General features: G+C 38.6%; 1 protein-coding gene across 1 annotated transcript in view; it reads left to right on the top strand.

Annotated features, from left to right (window-relative positions):
• LOC124255352 (Bardet-Biedl syndrome 1 protein-like) overlaps nucleotides 1-14,498 on the top strand; it is a 56,458-nt gene extending 41,960 nt beyond the window's left edge. Inside the window, 4 exon segments of the mRNA XM_046689248.1 lie at nucleotides 81-214; nucleotides 5,781-5,915; nucleotides 12,720-12,806; nucleotides 14,068-14,498. Coding sequence (XP_046545204.1) covers nucleotides 81-214; nucleotides 5,781-5,915; nucleotides 12,720-12,806; nucleotides 14,068-14,154 — 443 coding nt within the window. The 3' untranslated portion in view covers nucleotides 14,155-14,498.
• The last annotated feature ends 10,210 nt before the right edge of the window (nucleotides 14,499-24,708 follow it).

Raw genomic sequence — 24,708 nt, 5'->3', positions numbered from 1 at the left:
AATATGAATCACTGGTTTGTCACTAATGGATAATGTATTAAGAAGCCTGGCTATAGTTCACATCACTGCTTTTGTTTCAGCGATGCACCGAACGTTCCAACGTGACCTGTACCTGCTGCGACTAAACACATCCCGCCAGTACCTCAAGGCCCTGGAGACCAGCATGAACCCCATCTCATCCGATCCAGCCGAACCAGTCAAACTATCAGCACAAGTATGTTGCCTTTACTTTTTCTTCCTGGATCTTGACAGTTCCTGATCTTTCTGTTGTTTTTAGAGATGATGAGTCAATTTGATGGTGTGACGATGTTGGATGTTACTCAGGATATCATCGACTGGTTTAACTTGGTTATTGTCTGTGTGATGTGTTGCACTAATGGTGCCGTCTGGTGTAAAACAACAGCCACAACAACCAAGGGGTTTAAGTGTTTGCTCATCACGTCAAAGACTGGGTTCGATTCCCACATGGGTACAATGTGTGAAGCCCATTTCTGGTGTCTCCTGCTGTGATATTGCTGGAATATTGCTAAAAGCAGCGTAAAACTAAACTCACTCACTCCTTTGGTGACATAGGTGACACAAAGTTCTCAAAGTTTGAAACCTTGAACAGTAAAAGCATTGTACACCACTTACCGCAAGTCTGTCATGTTGTGCCCTTCTGGTTCTACAGCTCTATCATCCTTATATTAATTGAGTTTGAGAGTTACCAGAACCAATATCACCAGCGAAAAGTGTGGAGTATGATACCTTGGGCATGCTTTGTTAGTTATGTTTAGAATGATTAAAGACACTGCAGTTTTATCAGTATCTAGAGCTCTTTACAATATGGGATTTCAGAGGCATTTAAGAGGCAGGTTGACTTTGAGAACCTCAGTGATTTATTGCTTTTGCTGTTTCCAGGATAGAAATGTTTTCAAGTTTGAATTGGTCCTCAGCAACCAGTAATTGTTGCATGAGGTGACAAAATGGATTTAAGTCATCCAGGCTTGACAACATGGTTGATGTGTGTCACTATAGTGAGTGAGTTTAGTTTTATGCTGCACTTAGCAATATTCCAGCTATGTGGCGGTGGTCTGTAAATAAACAATTCTGGACCAGACAATCCAGTGATCAGCATGAGCATTGATCTACACCATTGGAATACGATGACATGTGTCAAACAAGACAGCAATCCTGTTAGTCGCCTCTTACGACAAACATGGGTTACTGAAGATCAATTCTAACCTGGATCTTCACGGGTGTGTGTCACTATAACCCAGATTTGTATTAATCATTGCCCAGTATATCAACCACTGGTTGTCCTTGTTTTCAGTCTGTTACATACAGCTGGATTACTACTAAGATGAGCTTTTAGCAACAAACAAACAACATGCAAAAACACATGTTGTTGTGGCCTAGACACAGTTATTTACAGACCTATGATGCAGCTTGAATTTGCTTTCAAACAACCTTCACTCTCTTCCATGGTTGTAATATACCATAGTATGTCTCTTCTGTGAAAGGATCTGTGAAAAAATTCACATTAAATACACTGACCTTTCACCAACCACATATAAAGAAATCTTAACAATCCACTGCCTCCCTTGACAGAAAAAGTACAAAATAACTCACCATTAATGTAATGAAGTCATTCGGATCAACAAATTTGAATTTAGATGTGGCTAGAGATGGCGTGTAAGAAACCCATCAGCTTCAAAATTACAAATTGGGCGAAAGTACGGGAAATGCTGAAATATTACTCCCAGGACTACACAGGTGACAGAGGTAAATAAAATCATTAAATGATTGGCAGGTTTCAAGGGACATTGAAATGGCACAGTGCTTCCAAATTACTACTTTGATGTAATCATGCTGTAGAAGAAGTTGATTTGCCCAATTAGGTCCAATGTAGTAGCACATTCATCAAATGTCAGCAGACGACACCTACAGCCAGGGAGGTCAGTCTGATTGGTCAGAACCCTAGACATCAGAACGCTGGGGCCGATTTGTATTACACCCTAGTTCTTTAGACCAACTTGACCATCGAGCACGGCGGGTGAGCTGAAGGTCCTAACACCAGACTCCTAATTGAGGGAATAATGAGCACAGCGGTCTCTGCACTTGCTCTATTAAAGAGACCATTTAGATATTAAAAGTCACCCTAAAGGGCTGCCCTTGTGATCACCAGCTGACAGCATGGGCAGATACCTGATCGTGTTCTGTGTCGCTGTTTGCCATTTCTGTGGCAGTCCACGAATTGCTGTCTTCTTTGATGCCAGCCTAGCATTCTCCTTAACCACACTGGTGTTGAGAACAGCAATTTAATAAAAGACTGGTCGGGTAATGGATCAGACAGGATATAGGTGTAGCACACTTCTGTGATAAACTCATGTCTGTTGGCTGGAGTAATTGAGAGGACTTTGTCTCCCGGGCTGTAGTCAGGGAGGTGCTGTATGTAGGCGTGTGTGCCGGTGTTGTCAACAGCGCTGGAGAGGCGCCCTCTCTGTCACACTTGAGGTAGACAGTGTATTGGTGGTGTCGTCACTTGACTTTGTGAAGCTTTAGAGAGGTGGGGTATATGGTTTGATGAAAGACATACTTCCTGTCTTCTCATTTGACCAACAAGTAAGGGATCAATATTTGTAGAAATATGCTTTTTTGATCAATATTTGTGGGGATATGCTTTTTGATCAATATTTGTGGGGATATGATTTTTTATCAATGTTTGTAGGAAAATGCGTTCATATTGATGACCGAATTCACAATTTCATAAAAATATTTCTAAACATATTCCTGATTCCTAAATCTCTTTGTTCAGTACGTATAATTCAGAGAGTAAGGGATACATTTTGTTTGTTTAAAGGTGTTGCTGTCAACAAGGTCATATTACTTACTTTTCCAAAGTTATTTAGGAGAAAGACTGACTGACTGAGTTTGGTTTTAAACCGCTTTTAGCAATATTCCAGCAACATCACGGCGGGGAACACCAGAAATGGGCTTCACACATTGTACCCTTGTGGGGATTCGAACCCGGGTCTTCGGCGTGACGAGCCAACGCTTTAACCACTAGGCTACCCCACCACCCTTTAGGAGAAAGAAAGTTTCAAAAAGTTTGATCAACATTGATATTACCAGACTGATCTCTTTCCATGATCACATTGACAAGTATATGATGTACCCAATTTCCTGTGTCCATTTGTTCTTTAATCAGGAGGACCCTAGTGGTTAAAGCGTTTGCTCGTCATGCCGAAGGCCGGGATTCGATTCCCCAAATGGGTACAATGCGTGAAGTCTATTTCTGGTGTCCCCCACCGTGGTTTTGCTGGAATATTGCTAAAAGCTACGCAAAACTAAACTCACTCATTTACTTACTCTTTAAACAGGAAGATAAGGCGGCAAAGGGAATGTAACTTGGCCCATTTCTCTCCACACTTGTAAAATAACTTCTCTTGCTGTAGTAATATTACAGTGGCTTGGTGGAAGGCCGACATATTAGACAGTAGTTTATTATAGTCTGTTTGCAGTGAAAACGTACCAATGAATTTCACTTTAAACAAAAAAGAAAATCAAATTAAGTGAAATTAAGATTGCGAGTCCTCATAATTTTACCAGAATTTTACCATTTCAATCTCAGAATTATATTCAACTTAGGTTAAAAGTTGTTTAACAAACTACCATAGCTTAAAATTGCTTTTATTGGTTTGGGGGTGTAAGCGCAGTAGTTGAAACAGTGAAACAAATGCACGTGCGGTTCTTGATGAGCGTTAACTTAAACCAACACTACTTGGTCTCTGTGTTTCATTTAATGTGCATACCCCCTTGTAATACAAACAAATAATAGCAATTTGAATCTATGATTGTTTGTTAAACAACTTTTATTATAAGTTGAATAAAATTCTGAGATTTACATGTTCAATTTGCAAGGTAAAATTATGAGGATTCGCAACCTCAATTTCACTTTATTCGATTTACTTTTTTGTTAAAAGTGAAATTCATCGGTACGTTTTCACTGCAAACAGACCATAACTGTGGATGCTCCAAGGAGTGATGGAGATACTGTATTTGTCATGTGAAGGCATTTGGTCACGATTCATATGAAGTCATACCTTGAGTGTTAGAGAGAGAGAGTGAGGGAGTAATGGGTACACTTCTTTTTTTACCAATGTTCCATCCACATCACAGTCCTGTCAGTCAGTGTGTGATGGTTTTACACCATTTTTAACAATATTCCATCCACATCACAGTCATAGTTAGTGGGTCAGCCAAACCACCAAACACCAATCTCATTGTGATCAGTGTATCAACTAGTGTTGGGAATTTGTTGAAATCTCATAATTGATGATTGCTTCATTACCAACGAAAAATCATCGATAAAAATTGGTTAGCATCAATTTTCAGATTTTCCTATCCAGGTTGTTATTGCAGATAGGTATAAGATGATGCAACTTGCTACTTTAAAGTGATGACTAATGTACCATGACCATAAACTTCCTGGAGTCTTTAAGAAATATTCAGTCATGACTTTTCAGTTAGTGAAGTGAGTTTTCTAAGAATTAAACAAGTTTTCAGGACCTGACAACTTCGAAGATATGTTCCATCGTCAAGTGTTTCAAAGACTAAAACAGCAGTTCCAAAATGGTTTGTGTTCGATTATGAGAAAATGTGATCGATTGCTTGGTTGTTTGGTCACTGCGACTAATCTTCGATTATTTCAATTAATCGGAACACCACTAGTATCAACAAATCTGTATCGAATTACACATGTTACTCCTGTTGTTACACCATCTCGTAATAACACATGTTCTTTTCGTATGTGGACTTATGTTTGCAATCTAGTTTATTCATTTTACTCAAAATGTCATTCAATAATGTTTAACTTATGGAAATGTTCAACCCTATTACTACCTTGCACAACCTGATTAACTATACTGACAAAATAATACAGGACTCATAAAGATTTGGGGGAATTTTGTAATGAATACTTAGCACACAATTTTATAAACTCATGCCCAAAATATTCATGATCCTTAACTTTGTATGTTCAGTGTACATTGCCGTACTGAAAAGTCACCATGGACATTGTAAAGGAACGATGTCCCCTCAGCTGGTCCTTCCTTGCGGCTTCTTTGATGATATAATTACAAAAAGGCCATGTTGATATTGGCTGAAGCAGGACATTGGCTCAGATGATTAGTCCCTGTGGAGCTGTTGGCGCATAACAATAACTCTTAAAGATTCCCTTCATGGGCTAGAGTGCAGTCACTTCCTGTTGTCCATGCTTGATAGTGAAATGTAATGATGGCATTTATCATCCAGTTGAATTCTGGGCTTGTTATTGTTGACGTGGGAATATTAATTTTATGTAATTAAAATATTTTATCACATGAGTAAACTTGACCCGAGGGTGTGTATGCATGTAAAACATGTTATCATTAACCTAAAACTTTACCTACATATCCAGGTGAGCTTCAACTCCATAACATAACATTGTATGTTATTTGAACTTTGAAATGTCGAACTACAGGGACCAATTTCATAATTGTACTGCTCTTGTAGATGAAATATGTTTTTTACTCTCCACTTTAATACCAGGAGTTAATTTCCAAAAGCACACGACAGGCTAATACCACATATCGGGGAATTTCTGTGAGGATGTGAAGAAGCATATTAACATAAATAGAAAGTGTAGATAAAAATATATCTCACAAATACTGTATTATAAAGAAGGTGAATAAGAGGTGTCCGGGATCTTTACATGCTTTTTGCATTTTTTCGTCAGTTTTGTACTGTTTTGTTCTCAGGTGCAAGGTATTGGTCCCACATTCAAGATGACAGTCAACCTGCAGAATACATCTCTCAGCCAAGCCTCCTCCAACCTTTTCATCACTTTTGACTATGATGAAAAGCTGTATAACTTCAGGAAAACACACATCAAGGTGAGATACCTGTGTAGCAACAGCCTTCCATCTGAAAGACCAAATTACCAGCCAGTTCACCAAGCAGCACTTATGTATGTGCAAGCCTTCTTTACCAACGACAGCCTTGGATTTAATTTCACTGCTTTGATTTGTTTGATGTGATGATAAAAAAAGCTCTGACTGTATTTATGCATCTGGCATGTATTATGGTTAAAGTGTACCACAGAGTTTACAGTGTTTTTGACACATACATGTCAGTAAGTATCCATACTAGATGGTAGGTGTCACATGGTCAATTTGAGGACACTGTTGCCTTTATGCACTTTCTTTGAAATACGGGGCGGTGGGATAACCTAGTGGTTAAAGTGTTGCCTCGTCACACCAAAGACCTGGGGTCGATTCCCCAGTTGGGTACAATCTGTGAAGCCCATTTCTGTTGTCCCCGATGTGATATTGCTGGAATATTGCTAAAAGCTGCATAAAACCATACTCACTCACTCACTCACTCACTTCTTTGAAATACACCACATGAGTCAGCGAGTGAATGTTGTTGACCGTCCCAGTCAGTAATACTACAGCCAGGTCAGCATGTAAATAATCAGCATGTAACCAGACCAAGATACGTAAAGTGACTGACCACCCATCCAGTTGGCCTCTTCCAACAAGACCTAATCTAATCTTGCTCTCAGCAGTGCTGGTTCTGGTGATATAAGGGCAAGAGGGTAGTGCTCATGCATGATCTGGTAAATAAGACACTCTTAGTTGGGTGAGGTTCAGGTGAGATTCAGGTGAGGTGAGGTAGACAGACATGCAGTAGGGAGGGTAATTATTTTCTGCCCATTAAGGGAATCATACACCTACAACACCACACTCACCAGTAGTAATTAAGGACTGTTTGACACAGAATTTAATTTGGTCCAGATGTCCTTTGTTGAATACTATGATGTTATTACAGTACAAATTTGTGTTATATGCCTGATATAAGCCAGAACTTTTTAAGCTTCAATCAATTCAGTGCTCATATGTCTTAGCACATTACTTCCTCAAAGTGTGTTATATTTGCTCATTTGATCATATATCTTTGTACAAGTTTAAAGAATAATCTAATCAAGTGACAGTGCAGTAAGTCAGTTGTTAAATCGGTAAGATGTGACATTTTATGAACATTCTTCCTCTCTGTCATCTATTCATTGCTTCTGACACATGGCGACATCGTGTACTGGACTGTTGCAATTCTCTACCGGCATACAACTTGTTATACTTTGATGTAACAGAAATACTGTTCAAAGTGGCATTAAAACCAACCCAGTCAGCATTGTGACACACCATCGTCCACCTGCGAGAACTATCTCTGTGTTAAAGAATTTTGCCTCAGATGTCCTTTGTAGATGTAATTTCAACCCTGAGTTCTACAATGCACAAATACTTTTATGTTATTGTGTCATTATGGCTGGTAATGGTGCCAGTATGTCCGCATCACCACAGATTTATAATCCCTCAAAAGACATCAAAGCAGTCGTGGTTAGGGCATCATAAATGCTAAATGGCATTTGTATGATTTTAGATGGGAATAAAGCACATTGTCTTTGTAGTGTGCCAATTACCATTATCAAATAAAGCAATTAAGTGTACAAGTCTTTCCCTTCTCTCAGGTAAAATCTTGCGTAAGACTTCATTCGATTAGGTCCATTTGAAAGATTTGAAAAACAACACCTGGAGGAATACATGCTTGAAGATTAAAGGATCAGTTTGCTAAAAGAGACAACCACTGGTGTTCCATACTAGACTTCTGGGTCCTGAGGGGCGGTGGGGTAGCCTAGTGGTTAGAGCTTTGGCTCGTCACGCTGAAGGCCCGGGTTCGATTTCCCACATGGGTACAATGTGTGAAGCCCATTTCTGGTGTTCCCCCGCCGTGATATTGCTGTAATATTGCTAAAAGCGGAGTAAAACCCAACCCACTAACTCACTCTGGGTCCTGATACACAAAGCATTTGTAGTGCTACGACATTCATAAGCCAATGGTAAACCATAGACTTAATTATGACAAGGTTGTAACGTTACAAATGTTTTGTGGATCAGGGCCTAGATTTTCGAAGCTCTCTTAGCGCTAAGATAGTCGTAAGTTAATGTTAATGTATGGCACTTACTGACTATCTTAGCGCTAACAGAGCTTCGAAAATATAGGCCCTGGATCCAGGGTAAGTGTCAAGGCCAAAATAGATATACAGCTCGTATCATATAATAGATCTCTGGCTAATTAGGGCAGGACAGGTAGTACCAAACACCTGACTACAAGGGCAGCCACAAGATCAAACTGAATGAGAATCCTCCACCAAAGGGCAGAGTGGAGGAGTGACTTTGGTTTTACACCGCTTTTGGCAATATTCAGCAATATCACCTCAGGGGACACCAGAAATGGGCTTCACACATTGTACCCATGTGAGGAATCGAACCCGGGTCTTCAGCGTGACGAGCGAACGCTTTAACCACTAGGCTACCCCACCACCCCCGCTTAGTGGAGGAACACATATTATAAGTAGATTCCGTAACATTCCAGTAAACAGCTGTGTTTAGCTCACCTGCTCTGATGATCCAACCTGATTATGTCATGGCCATTTGACCATCATAAACTTCTTCTCTGAAACTGATGGGTGCTTTACTCCATTCAGAGCTCTGGTACCTTATCTGGACATTGCAAATTCATCTGAAAAACTTCTGCCGAAACTTTCAATATCTTGTCATGATTGTCAATGTGTTGTCGGTATTGTATTGATTATCGATCAACTGATGATGTCTGTTATTGATCAGGTCTACAGGTCTCATCGCAACAATATTACTCCGTCACTTATGTGTGCATTATTATGAAATTTGATTGGGGGGATTGGTGGGGGGGGGTGTGTTAGCCTAGTGGTGAAGGTGTTTGCTTGTCACACTGAAGACCCATGTTCCATTCCCCACATGGGCACGATGTGTGAAGACCATTTCTGGTGTCCCCTGAGGTGATATTGCTGGAATATTGCTAAAATCAGGGTAAAACCCAACTCACTCACTTATGGTATGACAAATAGCATAGGTTATAGTTTGCTGTGTAGTGTGATATTTGACAGCTTCAACCTTTGAGTGCTGTTTTTTCGAACCCTGTGCAGGGTAGTATTTAATGGCCCTTTATTCCGAGTTATGTATAACGTGGGTGTCTCTCGTTATGGCGAGGGATGCCTGTTCTTGCTGATATGTTGTTCAGGGACATCAGTTGAAATGAACACTTACCCTACAGACAGTGGTTCCTATCTCTGAGCACTCTACCCATGAAGATCAAGGAATTGTTCTTCAGATACCCATGCTTGTCATAGTAGGCGACTAATGCTACAGGTGGTTGGAGGCACTGACTTGGCTGATGCATGTCATTGCATGCCTGTTGCATAGACTGATGCTTGTAATGTCAGTTGCTGAACTGTCTGGTCCAGACTTGATTATTTACCAACTGCTGTCATTTGAAGAATGAGGACTATTTTTATGGATATACAACTTCTTTATTCTGTATAGGCGACGTTTTCGACATAGATTCTAATGTCGTTGTTCAAGCAAGTGGTGAACAACATTAAAATCTATGTCGAAACATCGCCTATACAGAATAAAGAAGTTGTATATCCATAAAAATAGTCCTCATTCTTCATCTACCCAACTTCTAGAATGCTGATCAAAGAAGTCATGCTATCATTTAGTTGGAGTATTGTTGAGTGCATTATGAAAAAACCCACTAAATTGATCAAATATTTTTAAAATTTCAGGTGAGCTACTGAATCCTCCAGCTTATTTTTGTAACCAGCAAATTAATAAGACTTCCAAAGTACCAGTTCTGGGAAGGCTATTTTTAGGTTTTATGTAGTTTCCAAGTACAAAGTCTTTGAAAGTAGTAATTGAAGGTGGAAATCTGAACGGAGTCACCTCAGTGAGTTGTGATGAACAAGCTTTTGCAGTTTTGTTATTGATTTCGCTGGGCAAGTTGATAGATTAACCGTTGACAGTGTTATTCTGACAGCAGCAGAGGGACGTACAGTAGTGACTTTAAAATGGTAATCTGGCTATCTAGCTAGCATCTATTGCTGCCTCAGCTTAGCAGTGAGGGATTGAAAATGTCGCATACTTTGAAGTTTCTATTTCATTCCGAGCATCACGTGTGCTGTAGGTGATTTATCATTGTGGCTGAATGTGCAGTCCCGTTGTGGCTGCCAAGCACTGAACGTACGCTGAAACATACATGAAAGTGATTAGAGAACACTGTACTGTAGCTTGTTGTGAAGGGTACAATAAATGTCAAATGATGTCCACAGAGTACTGGAAGGGATTGTTGACAAACAATGCCAGATCATTGGTTTGTAAGGAGATAATTATGGAAGCTCCCTCATATGAAGAGTCACTCAATCTGTTTCTGAGTACATCAGAACTAATTTAAGTCATTGACAGATTGATGCTTGACGAGAAATGTCAGTTGTGTGCAATATGAGTATTATCCATTAGCTATATGGGCAGTGTTCCAGTTCTTCTGCAAATTGATGCAGATTCTATCAATAATGGAGTGGAGAACAAAGTTAATACCTTCTTTGACATTTCACTGAAGTAACATTTATAGAAAAAAAAATTCCCACTTTTATAAGACTTCAGAGGCCTTAGGATAATTTGATTTGTGAAAACATCTAAATTTGTACCTACATAGAGAATGTGTTTTTGTCATAAAGTAAGCTCAATCTTTATGTGTTCAGTCATTCACAGCATCCTTTTATGTAATCAGATGATTATTTTTTGCAAGAACTGATTGTAGGCCTTAAAGCAGAGAGTATAATTTCTCAAACTATATGACACATGATGCACATAATTGCTTTACTGAATTATAGTAACTTGTTATCATGAACTGAATTACTTTAAACACAAAGAGAGGTAATATTGAGTAATAAAAAGATGTATTGCTTTTTTCAAGATAATTGATTGTTCATCAGTATATTTTATCTAATTTTATCATGATATTCTGTTTGTAAAAGTTCATTGAAAACAAATGGCTGTGTTATTTGTAAGTTGCTGATAGGTATGGGATTTGATTTTTCAATACCTTTCTTTGTTTTTAATTTTGTATGCTTTCTTCCTTCTTTATTTGTTGCTTAATGTTTCATTAAACAAAATTCAATCGTGATCATTGCATTCTGTAAGTACCTGAGTCAGGACTGAACAATCTAGTGATTGATATCACCAGCATTTTCTATGCAATTGGGAAAGACGGCCATGTCAATGAGCCTGACAAACCGATCCATTTTGGCCAAATTCATATGGTTTCAACCTAAACTGAAATATCTTATTTCAACATTTATATGCCAAACAATTAGTTGACGTCACACAATCCAGTGGTAAATATTGTAAACTATGATCCATCCTCTTGGTGCCTAGTCACACACAGCCAACCAAGTCACCAAGTCATCTGTTAATTGTAATACTCAGGCAATATATGTGGATTATTAGGGGCAGTGGGGTAGCCTAGTGGTTAAAGCACTCGCTTGTCACGCCAAAGACCCAGGTTCGATTCCCCACATGGGTACAATGTGTGAAGCCCATTTCTGGTGTCCCCCGCCAGGATATTGCTGAAATATTGCTAAAAGAGGCATAAAACCAAACTCACTCATCAGATTATTAAAACAAAAATACCAACCCTATTAATGAAATAATTTTTCTTCATTCAGTATTGACAGAACTTTAACCTATGGAGGGATCTTTAAGTAGTCAGTAGTTTGGCTAAAATTATATAATTCACTTGATATTTGAATTACCCCTGTAGTGATGAAGGTGAACTCCAGGGCTCATGGCTCTGTTTTCATTGAAAGAAACATTCATCAATATGGCATGTTAAACATACTAAAACCAGACAAATTGAGGCATTACGGAGAACTCCTTTGAACATTTTGTAAAAGCAGTGCACTTGATTCTCGTATAACAACCAATTTATTACTGTTATTATCCTGATGTTGAATCCTGATCCGTGAAAAATCCCCAAATGGTCATAAAACTATTTTCATTATTCACACTCACGAACATTAATGGTGGAATGATTCCCTTTGGTTTGCAGGATCTAATTGAATTACATCTTACATCTGTAAAACGAACTGACTGACTTGATTAACTGAATGATTGGGGGACATTGGGTTGCACTAGTTTCCTTGTTTACGTACTGCTGGATGATGTTGAGAAGCATTGATGTTATACTCTTTTGGGAGCCTCCTTTCAGAATTTGTGGGGGTGAAGAGAGGCTTTCGTTATTGTCAGAAAGAGCATATTCATTTAGTCAGAACGATGTTTAATGTGAGTGTAGTGAATGAGTGAGTGAGTTTAGTTTTACACCGCTTTCAGCAATATTCCAGCAAAATCACCGCAGGGGACACCAGAATAATGTGAGTTGAAGTGCCAAACAATTAATTAGAATCCCAGTACATTAGTTCCTTCCAAGGATGTTTAACATGCACAGTGAACAGTTACAAAACTCTGTTTCTCTTTATTAGTCTTTATCATAGTATTTTATACAAATAGTAATCCTAGTCTGCCCACCCCACCCCAAAATAACAATTGGTCAGTCCCTCAATAATACAGTGATTGGCTAATTCTCCAGGACCCCATGCTTGTAAGTGTTGACTGAAAAGGAGATTGAATGGTTGAAATGTTGAACCTTTAATGATTGTTTCTCACTATACCCCAACAGTTTTGCTTCTCCTCATTCTGTAATGATTGATGTTATCAAGGTACTCTGTGTTATTGTGTGTTTGAGACATGTGTCTCTACTTGCAGGTGCCTATGTTGGTGCCAGGGTTGAACTACTCCTATGACACATTCATAGACTGTCAGAGTGACAAGGGAGTGTCCGACAATGTCAAGGTAAGGAGTGAACTAGTGTGGGTGTAGGGGACTTTCATAGTTTACAAGCATAATGTCAGTGATTTCAAGATTTGTTTGATTTGAATAGAACCTGTCACAGTCTAGAGGCTGTATTTCTCTAACATCTCAGTTCTAGCTTCCAACACTAACAACCACTCAGTTCTCAACTCCCCTCAGCTGAAATGAGCACGAAATGACCATGATATACCATGGTTTACCATGTACTGTAAATGGCACCATGGTTTGCCATTGAAGTATTAAGACCATGGCCTACCATGGTGAGAACAGACCACTGTGTATCATGGCTTACCTCGTGCTGTAAATGGCACCATGGTTTACCATTTACAAAATAAGACCATGGCCTACCATGGTGAGAACAGAGCATGGTGAACCAGTTTTCTGCTCACACATATTCCATATTCATCCATCTCCCCTGCCCCCTTTCCCCGTTGTCTTGTTCTTTTGTATTATCCCATTCTCGTCATATTCATTCTCATCCAAATCCATCCTTAATGCATGTATATATGTAATCATATGTTTACACAAGTTTGGATTAATGTACAAATATAATAACATAATGATGAAGTTAATGAGATTAATATTGCGAAACCAGTAAGTATAGTGAAGGTGTAAACAGGAGACAATTATCGACTTACTTAGTATTCACATGATAATTTGGCAAGATCTAGATCTGAAATGGCATTACAAAGATTAAAAGTTGTTATCAATATAAAAGAGCCATGTATGTAAGTGGGCATTGCATTTGTTGTAAACATATTTATTTCCACAAAAAAGTGTTGAGGGATCAACAAACCACTTAGTTTAATGGATTGTATCTATGTATGGAATGTGTTAATAGGAGTTCCTCATTTGCATATTAATCACATGTCAACTATAGCTTAAATAACACTACCCATCGTGTGGTAATATTGGTGTACATATTTAGCATATACAGATATGTACATTGTACACAAATGCAGATTGTTCAACCATTTTGTCGGAATGGCTCAGGAACTGGGCCACAAATATTTACATATATATTATATAAACTCATTTCATGGGATAGATATGCAGCAAGATAAATATTGGTGTCTTCATCACTGATACAGGGTGATATAAATGGAAAACTGTTGAAACTGGCTTCAGAACCATTTCTGTCCTGATTGCTTCAGGCTTCCACGAACAAGTTGATAAATCCCTTTTCCAATTACTATCCAAATACAGTTAAGAACTGAGTTGCCCCTGTGTTCTTGTCCTGTAGGTATATGTGCTGAAACAAGGTCGGAGTGTCCCCATCATCACCGGCGTCATCAGCATGCCTGTCAGTGAGGCTATCGTCGTCACATGAGTTGCAGGAAACAGCACAACACATCTCTGAGTTCTCATCCAGCCTTGATACAAGCTGGTCACAAATTACAGCAGTGAATGATATGGTGTCAATACAGCCTGGTCATATTTGTATCTCTTTCACACTGGAATGGAAAATATAAAAGGTATCAATTAGGGTAAATGTCACTTTTATTCATTCTTTGTCATTGTGACCACCCCAGTTGCTCACTGGGGCTGACAGTGTAGGACTGTTGTGGTGAGAAGGACAAGATCACCTTGCTTAAACAATATTTTGTATTGACAAACATCTCCCCATGTTCATATATACACCTGGATAAGGTCCATTACTTTCCTATGTTCCAAATATTCATGGGGCGTTGGGGTGGCCTAATGGTTAAAGCGTTGGCTCGTCACGCCGAAGACCTGGTTTCGAATCCCCACATGGGTACAATGTGTGAAGCCCATTTCTGGTGTCCCCAGCCGTGATGTTGCTGGAATATTGTTAAAAGCGGCGTAAAACCAAAACTCAGTCAGTCAGTCCAAATATTCGTGAAGATTTTGGAAAGATTGCTGTATGACATAGACGTGTTTGAAAAATGTCTAAATACCAACGATACCTTATGAAATGTTAGTTTATATACATGCCTTTACATAATCAATGTTCCAGTATGACTATACCAATGAGTGAAAGAAAATAAATGAATTATCATAAAATATCTACAGAATTATTTAAAATAAGAATGTGACATGGAAATGTACGGCAACAGGTGTTTAATTATCGTCCACCTGTACATGTGGTTATGTATAAGTCCGTCCATTGTCATTGTCTAATGACATCCTCTCTGTGGTGTCACGTTGTCACAGGTCAACACTGATTCAATTCCCAGGTTTGTGGGAATGGTATTGAGACTACATGTATGGAAACTAATTATGTCTTGGTAATTAGGAATTATTGTACATGTTGTATTCAAGGCAGCTTGTCACTTTGGCTGGTCATTTCACAAATGTGAAAGGTTTTAGAAGACCTCAGGGCTTGTGCTGAAATAGAAATATGAATGTAAACAGTTCTACATTTCAAGTGACCATTTATATTGATTGTTGGTTTTGTGAAATGAAAACCATGAAAAGTCAAAGGATTTCAATGTATTGACCAGCAGAGTGTTTTTCATCTTTGAAGTTAGTGAACTTTGAGAGTTAAAGAGAGACAATTTTCAATTTTTTTAGTCACTGGACCCTTGTACCAAATTTTTGTTATTAGAAAAATTCCTTTTGTGATTCAGATACAAGTTCCAGGCTCAGGACCTCAAAACTATCAATAAAAGAGCTTCTGGCATAATGTTATTTGATGGAAATATTATTCCCTTTTGCATCATATGATAAATACCAATTCAGGTTGTTATGTTGTGTCATGTCTGCTGGCAGCATTACTCTGCCAGTTGGTGAATGTTCATTGTTCACTGTATCATGACGTAGCTCTCATTGCATTTAGAAACCCTGGGGTGAAAGATGTCTCTTATCTGTCAGGATATGTTGTAGTAGGGTTTTATGTGTGTGTCCAGTACACACAAATGTAGAGAATGGATGCAGAAAAATGCTAAGTGTTTGGTTGTTTCTTTCTCAGCAGTTACTTGCATCATTTCACCCATCAGTCCACATGATCAATGAGCCTTTCCAAACTCTAAAGAAATTATCAACACGTACAGTTCTCTAAACTGTTACCTCACAGGACCGTCATATTGCCTGCAAGAACCCTTAAAATCAATAATTACTGGTCCCCAGGACCCCCATGTTTGGGAGTCGAGGTAAACCCCTGGTTGTATGTAATATATCAGCTTTGCTGTATTTGGCATTATAGGCAAACAATGGTGAAAGTGACATGAGTGGATCACTGACAATCAGTGTTATCACAAACAAGAGCAAACATGTCCATTCAGCCTGGTAACCAGTGTCACTACTGGACCTGGCCATAGATTCCTTTCCACTCCATCACTCTGGACTTCTGTCTCCATTAGGTTGACATTTTGTGGTGGATTGAATAATACCTTAATGATTCATTCACAATGTATTCATTGTACACATTGTATCAGAACACCAGAGAGGCTATGTCTTTGTGTAAAAATGTTAGATCAACAAAACCCAATTAATTTGGATTTGCTTTTGTTAAGATTTTGCATGAAAATTACGAAAAACATTTAGTATAGCAGCACTGTGCATTACCAAATTTAGCTTTTTCAGCTTTTGTACCTGTATGTCTTACCTGTCAGGTATTTATTTATTGACTACCATTAAAATCTCCTGAAGCACCTGAGACATGTAATGGTGTTGTAAACATTCCTGACAGGTGACACTTGGAGAAGCATGTGAACAGAAGAAAATTAGAACCAACCTGAAACAGCAGTTTAAGCAGAATTCTTTTAAAAATGTCTCCACATTGCTCTAAAAATTACCAGTAGACTGGACACGGGGAGTGAAAAATACTCAATATTTCCAATAGCCAATGTAAACGATGATTCTCATAAATACTTCATAATCTGTCTGGAGCACTGATAGATAATTGTGACAAATATATATGTTCTTTTTCACCTGATATGAAATCTGTCATTCTCTGTGTATGGTTAATATCAGTCTTGAATTATTAGAATGTTTGTATAGCTGTGTGTGTCTGTAAACTGACTGTGATACCTGCGGTATACTTGTTATTGTGAAATCCTTCACACTGCACTGTAAATAAATATTTATGTAATAAATGAAAAAGAAATATCCCTCCTTAAATATGTTATGTTATTTATCGGCCAAGAGAATGAGGACTATTTCACTTCTGAACATGGTATTACTGCAACCTGCATATTGTGTTGGCTTTCATGCCTCAGTAGATTTTGTTTGTTGTTTAATGCTGCATGCGGTCTGTGAATAATCAAGTCTGGACCAGACAATCCAGTGATCAACAGCTTAATTATCGATCAACACAATTGGGATACGATGTGTCAATGAAGTCAATGAACCTGAAAACCTAATTCTGTTAGTATCTGGTTAGCCGTCTATGTCAAGCATGGGTTGCTGAAGACCAATTCTAACCTGAGTAGGGCAGCTCTTGGTTCAGTAACAAAGTTTGCAATTATGTGTTCTTCTTGATCCTGTGACATTGATTGTTGTATGACTTAAGTTAAACTATCAACCACTGGGTTATGTTTGGCTCCCTCATGACCCCAAGATGATTGGATGGTGAAGATAAGTGACATGGATGATTGTTGTATGACTGTCGTTAAGCTATCAACCACTGGGTTATGTTTGGCTCCCTCATGACCCCAAGATGATTGGGTGGTGAAGATAAGTGACATGGATGATTGTTGTATGACTGTGACATCAACCACTGGATGATTGGCTCCCTGTCCAAGATGATTGGACTGATTGTTGTATGACTTTAGTTAAACTATCAACCACTGGGTTATGTTTGGCTCCCTCATGACTCCAAGATGATTGGGTGGTGAAGATAAGTGACATGGATGATTGTTGTATGACTTTCGTTAAGCTACCAACCACTGGGTTATGTTTGGCTGCCTCATGACCCCAAGATGATTGGGTGGTGAAGATAAGTGACATGGATGATTGTTGTATGACTTTAGTTAAGCCATCAACCACTGGGTTATGTTTGGCTGCCTCATGACTCCAAGATGATTGGGTGGTGAAGATAAGTGACATGGATGATTGTTGTATGACTTTCGTTAAACTATCAACCACTGGGTTATGTTTGGCTGCCATCGTTGATGAGTGATGTATGGTAGATGTTCACAGACAGTAATTCATATGAATGTCTCCCACAGAGAAGTGAAGGAAAACTTTACAAAACCACCACAAGGAGAGCATCAAACTACAGCCAAGGATACAAGAACAGTCCCGTTCCACAAAACGCTACGACTATCCATGTTTAAGTACTGGAGTTACGATCACTGTAAGGATAAGGTCTCTCAAAAGATGTACGAACCACGTAGGTTGCTGCCGCTCATTTAAGTGTGATGCGTGTCCAGGGAAGTGAATGCTCACAACAATCTTGCTGGTAGGATGATCAGCCATAGCATCTTTCACCCACCTTAAAACTTAATACCGCTGTACAGTGGGCGACGAGCGTCGAAATTATCGTGACGTCATTGAGAGACTTGATACACCGGAACTTGCCAGTCCCAACTCTGGTGCTCTTATCGTGATCACAATTCACCCAGCCCAAACCGGGTTGTTCAAGACACTGAACATCGCATTGAGGTTTAGGCTTTAATTCCTTTGAAAGGTTGTATTCTATCAGCAGGTTTGTTCCAGACGAAACCAGCCTTTGATAAACATTATGCAACTGGGCAGACCGGACAAGTGGAAAACTTGGCAATTAATTTCTTCAGTAAGGTCGCCAGGTCTCTGAACAAATATCGCAAGGTATTTCAGACCTACAGATATTCTTAGACAAAACCGTGACATACAACGTGGTTCTATATTTCTTCACAAATCATTGTTAACTCAGAATAGTTGTCAGTTTGTGTTGTGTTCTGATAATATGCTGAATTTGAATAAACGGTGTGTCTTTTTGCTCTCACTGCCCAATACAAATAAAGCAAGACTGAATAACCACGTGTAGTTCAGCATAGGCAGGGATACTCTACAACAGGGATAGTGACTTGGTTCGGTCCCAGCGCAACTTCGGCTGCTTTAAACAGTACTTCAGCCAGTGTATTGTATCAGTCGGAATTTTACAATGAATGAATGAATGAATGAATTAAGAGCAAGAATTTTATGTGAATGAATGAAAGAAATTAAGAAAAAGAACAAAAGAAAAAGAACATATGTGAATGAATGAAAGAATAAATGATACACCACGGCCATCCCTCCCCAAACATGTTAAAGAACGCAAAACTATCGGTAGAGCACAAATGTTAACATCAGCTGTCCTTTTTAAAAAAATTACTTTGAGACATGTTTTACATTAGTAACTAATTCAGATATCTTATTGCATGTGTGGAATGACATGGGCATTGACAGAATGTTAACTGACACTGTCACAGACCCCTCAAGAACAGAAAGTTTAGAACTATCACAAAGCGTTGTAAACACCTTTCCAGTTTTGTCAAATACTAAGATCAACAAGAAAGAAAGAAGTTTTAGAACTATAACACTCAAGCATCACAAGCACCAATGGCGATATGTCATATTTTCACACACCCTCAAATACACAACAAAAAAAAAAAAAAAAAGTATCAATGTTACTTGCAAAACCTTTCACCTGATGGTATATTCCCCTCATAAAAATTGAAGGTGTGTATGTGAAAGATGTTTTAGAACAATAACTAGAAACACTCAAACAACGCCCTGTAGTATTTCAATGGCAGATCGGCGATATGTCATGTTTCACACACCTCAAATACACACTAAAAACAATGTTTTTAAATTATAAAACTATCACTATTACTTGCAAACACCTTTCACCTGATGGTATATTCCCCTCATAAAAATTGAAGGTGTATGTGAAAGATGTTTTTGAACAATAACTAGAAACACTCAAACAACGCCCTGCAGTATTTCAATGGCAGATCGGCGATATGTCATATTTTTCACACACCTCAAATACACACTAACAATTTTTTTTAAATTATAAAACTATCACTATTACTTGCAAACACCTTTCACCTGATGGTATATTCCCCTCATAAAAATTGAAGGTGTATGTGAAAGATGTTTTTGAACACTAACTAGAAACACTCAAACAACGCCCTGTAGTATTTCAATGGCAGATCGGCGATATGTCATATTTTTCACACACCTTAAATACACCCTAGCAAAATTTTTTAAGTTATAAAACTATCACTATTACTTGCAAACACCTTTCAACTAAAGGTATATTTCCCTTCTAAAAATTAAACGAATATGTGAAAGAAGTTTTTAGCGCAATAATTTAGTCTTTCTTCGCTGTGTACTGAGAATTGAAGCCAGTGAGCTACAACATGCCCACTTGAAACTTTACTACAAAGCTACTGTACTTATACTGACACTAATAACAATTATTTGACTTGAAATGAAGTGACAGAATAGGTAACTTATCTTCTACATGTAGGTTTTCAGTTGTCACAACACTCAGCGTATGTAATCAGCTGTTGAAAATAAACCGGGCTCAACCTTAAAAACTACGCTGCCGCCATATTGGCTACACTGGTCACGTGACGAGCCGAGGCATAGCTTAGGAGCTTTCCGAGGAGTGACCACTCCCCCTTATAGAGTCTCCCTGGCATAGGTTATCACATGCCTGAAATGTGAAGTAAAAATATAGTTCCTTTAAATGCCACCGTCAGTATATACAAGATGTACTTTCATGACTGCATCATAAAGCAACATTTACTACTAGATGTAATGACATGAACTTGAAAGACCAGGACACGGATATCCAAGCATCTATAGCATTACAAATTTGATTTGAAATTACATGACGTTTATTACAATGATATGGTATTCAATCTTTATCATAAATACCTTTTTCTGTTCACTACATAATTACTCACGATGAAGTAGTTATTCGTGTCCTACGACAGCGCTTGTTAGGAACCCGACACAGGCCCCTCGCTTATCTGATTATTATTATTGGTTTAGTTAATGGAATATCAGGCTCAAATTCCATATTTAAAACTTCAAAGAATAGTTAGAAATTAAAGAAGAAAGCCAAAATGTCGTCATATTTAGTCTTTTGAGGAAACCAAGAACATCTCATAACAAAGTAAAAATAGAATATATTTCTCTTGTAAAGCAAGAAGAAAATATAATGTGGACGGTAATTGTTGTATGACTTTAGTTAAGCTGTCAATCACTGAGTTATGTTTGGCTGCCTCATGACTCCAAGATGATTGGGTGGTGAAGATAAGTGACATGGATGATTGTTATTTGACTTTCGTTAAGCTGTCAACCACTGGGTTATGTTTGGCTGCCATCGTTGATGAGTGATGTATGGCAAAAGTTCACAGACAGAAGTTCACATGAATGTCTCCCACAGAGAAGTGAGGGAAAACTTTACAAAACCACCACAAGGAGAGCATCAAACTACAGCCAAGGATACAAGAACAGCCCCCTTCCACAAAACGCTACGACTACCCATGTATAAGTACAGGAGTTACGATCACTGTAAGGATAAGGTCTCTCAAAAGCTGTCGACAGGCGTGGATGTACGAACCACGTAGGTTGCTGCCGCTCATTTAAGTGTGATGCGTGCCCAGGGAAGTGAATGCTCACAACAATCTTGCTGGTAGGATGATCAGCCATAGCATCTTTCACCCACCTTAAAACTTAATACCGCTGTACAGTGGGCGACGAGCGTCGAAATTATCGTGACGTCATTGAGAGACTTGATACACCGGAACTTGCCAGTCCCAACTCTGGTGCTCTTATCGTGATCACAATTCACCCAGCCCAAACCGGGTTGTTCAAGACACTGAACATCGCATTGAGGTTTAGGCTTTAATTCCTTTGAAAGGGTGTATTCTATCAGCAGGTTTGTTCCAGACGAAACCAGCCTTTGGTAAACATTATGCATGGGCAGACCGGACAAGTGGAAAACTTGGCAATTAATTTCTTCAGTAAGGTCGCCAGGTCTCTGAACAAATATCGCAAGGTATTTCAGACCTACAGATATTCTTAGACAAAACCGTGACATACAACGTGGTTCTATATTCCTTCACAAATCATTGTTAACTCAGAATAGTTGTCAGTTTGTGTTGTGTTCTGATAATATGCTGAATTTGAATAAACGGTGTGTCTTTTTGCTCTCACTGCCCAATACAAATAAAGCAAGACTGAATTACCACGTGTAGTTCAGCATAGGTTATCACATGCCTGAAATGTGAAGTAAAAATATGGTTCCTTTAAATGCCACCGTCAGTATATACAAGATGTACTTTCATGACTGCATCATAAAGCAACATTTACTACTAGATGTAATGACATGAACTTGAAAGACCAGGACACGGATATCCACGCATCTATAGCATTACAAATTTGATTTGAAATTACATGACGTTTATTACAATGATATGGTATTCAATCTGTATCATAAATACCTTTTTCTATTCACTACATAATTACTCACGATGAAGTAGTTATTCGTGTCCTACGACAGCGCTTGTTAGGAACCCGACACAGGCCCCTCGCTTATCTGATTATTATTATTGGTTTAGTTAATGGAATATCAGGCTCAAATTCCATATTTAAAACTTCAAAGAAAGTTAGAAATTAAAGAAGAAAGCCAAAATGTCGTCATATTTAGTCTTTTATGAGGAAACCAGAACATCTCATAACAAAGTAAAAATAGAATATATTTCTCTTGTAAAGCAAGAAGAAAATATAATGTGGACGGTAATTGTGTTTCCCTTTATAGAAATACGCTAAAAGCTCGGGTTGTGCTATGTCAGCTGCAGTTCTTGCTGTTTACGAGGAAGTGGGAAAGACGGGTTGTTGCATCTCAAAGTATGAAGTTAATTTTACATTGAAAACAAACGTGGTATAACAGCGTCGGCAATTTATATACCATGTTTCTAGGAATACAGGTACAAACATATATGTATAAAACAGAAAGTAACAAGTTAAGTAATTCTGCCACAAACACTTGTGTGAATCAATGGTTTATCAGCCATCTTGCTTGACATTAATGAACGGACGAATTCTGAAGATACATTAGTTTACGGGGAGGTAATACTAACAGCGTCGTGACGTCAGGCCATTAGGTCTTAACCCAAAAATGTACTTTATAGGCGCCTTTGGTTTATTAGCGAGGCATCTTGAAATACACACTGTAAATCCACTCTACATTTTATGTACAGATTCATGAAAGCTTACGTTACTGTCGGTCATCTCCGTGTGCCATGCCAAACAAGAACAGACCATAATCCTCACAAAAACTTTGCTGGTTGAAGGATCGGCCATGATATCATTGAACTACCTTCAAAGTTAAAAGAGTTAATCATTTTTGTGTGGAACTGTGGTGTGTCGAACTAATACATATTTCGAAGTACAAGCTTGGTCCCTGGGTATTTTATATTTAGTCATCAGTGTGCGGTTCTGTTGAACCTCGGATAACTCGAAGTATTTAGGTTTGATGCTATCATACTTGTACAATGGTCGACGAGAGACGTAAATACCTTGAAATCATTGAGAACAATTACACGAGTCCTACTTCGACATCCCAAGTTTGCAGAGATCTACTTGGATGACAAGTGACCTCCTCCTCATTGCGTCGGAGTGTCCTGACAAGGCTTTAATCCAATCGGACTTGTGGGATGTTTATTTCCAGACGAAAGCAGCCTCTGGCTAACGTAGTGGAACTCAGCAGACCATTGAGGACCAAAGGAAAACTTAACGCTGGCTTTCTTGTGTAAGCCCATCGGGTCTCAGATTAGACTTTGCTAGGGTTTTCAGAGCTCTGGGGATATTCTTATGACCACGCAATAGCTTTGGAAGTAATTCTACTTCTTTTCACAAGTCATTTTTAAACAATATTACAATATTTGCCATATGGTTCCTTGAGCTCTGTTTCTATTCTGAATCTGAATAAACGGCATGTCTCCTTCAGAAGATCTATTTCCGACTTCAGTGTGTAGTTTGACATTGACCTACACAAGTTAGGTAACATTTAACTACCCTTTGTAGTTTAGCACTGCTTAACACTTACCTGAAATGTGGCTTCTCCGGTTATTAATACTTTCTGTTAATGGAATTTCAGGCTCAAATTCAAAATTCGACTTCAAAGAATAGTTTGGAATTAAAGCAGAAAAACCAAAATGCCCCCATGTTCAGTCTTTCTTGAGGAAACCGCAACATCTCATAACAAAAATAAAAATAGAATATATTTCTCTTGTAAAAGAAGAAGAAAATATAATGTGACGATAATTGTGTTTCCCTTTATAGAATACGCTAAAAGCTCGGGTTGTGCTATGTCAGCTGCAGTTCTTGTTGTTTACCAGGAAGTGGGAAAGACTTGTAGCATCTCAAAGCATGAAGTTAATTTTAAATTGAAAACAAACAGATGTGGTATAACAGCGTCGGCACTTTATGTACAATGTCGTTTGTGGGCAGATTTAGAAAGTACCGACAGAGTAGGTGTAAGAACAGAAAATACCAATCGAACTGATTATATCTATAGGTCAATTATATCTATAGGTTATTATTCGTCCCAATTAGTCCTATACCGAATGGAGGCAAAACAGAGGTGAATAATAAAGCACATTGGTAACGTTAATTAAGAAATACAGTTCGCTCTACCACCATGTATAGTGTAATAAAACACACTTTCGCCCTGAACTATTATAGTTAAAGTACGAGTGTCGTAAACATAGTATGATATGGGCACGAATAATAATAATAATGCTAATTTTTGCGCCTAGAATCCAACGCGATGCTGTTCTCTGGCGTTACATTATTACCCTGACGGAATTGTACTTTCAAAGCTGCTACTAAGCGCTAAGCGCGACCGTATAGGTCCGTACATCCGCTTTTCAGGTACCCATTTTAAACAGCTGGGTGGACTGAGTGCAATGTTGACGAAGTGCCTTGCCCAGGG

This window comes from Haliotis rubra, unplaced genomic scaffold (genome assembly GCF_003918875.1).
Source record: "Haliotis rubra isolate DU_JTF1 unplaced genomic scaffold, ASM391887v1 Scf6, whole genome shotgun sequence".
Taxonomy (NCBI): domain Eukaryota; kingdom Metazoa; phylum Mollusca; class Gastropoda; order Lepetellida; family Haliotidae; genus Haliotis; species Haliotis rubra.
This window is presented reverse-complemented; position numbering and strand designations above follow the sequence as displayed.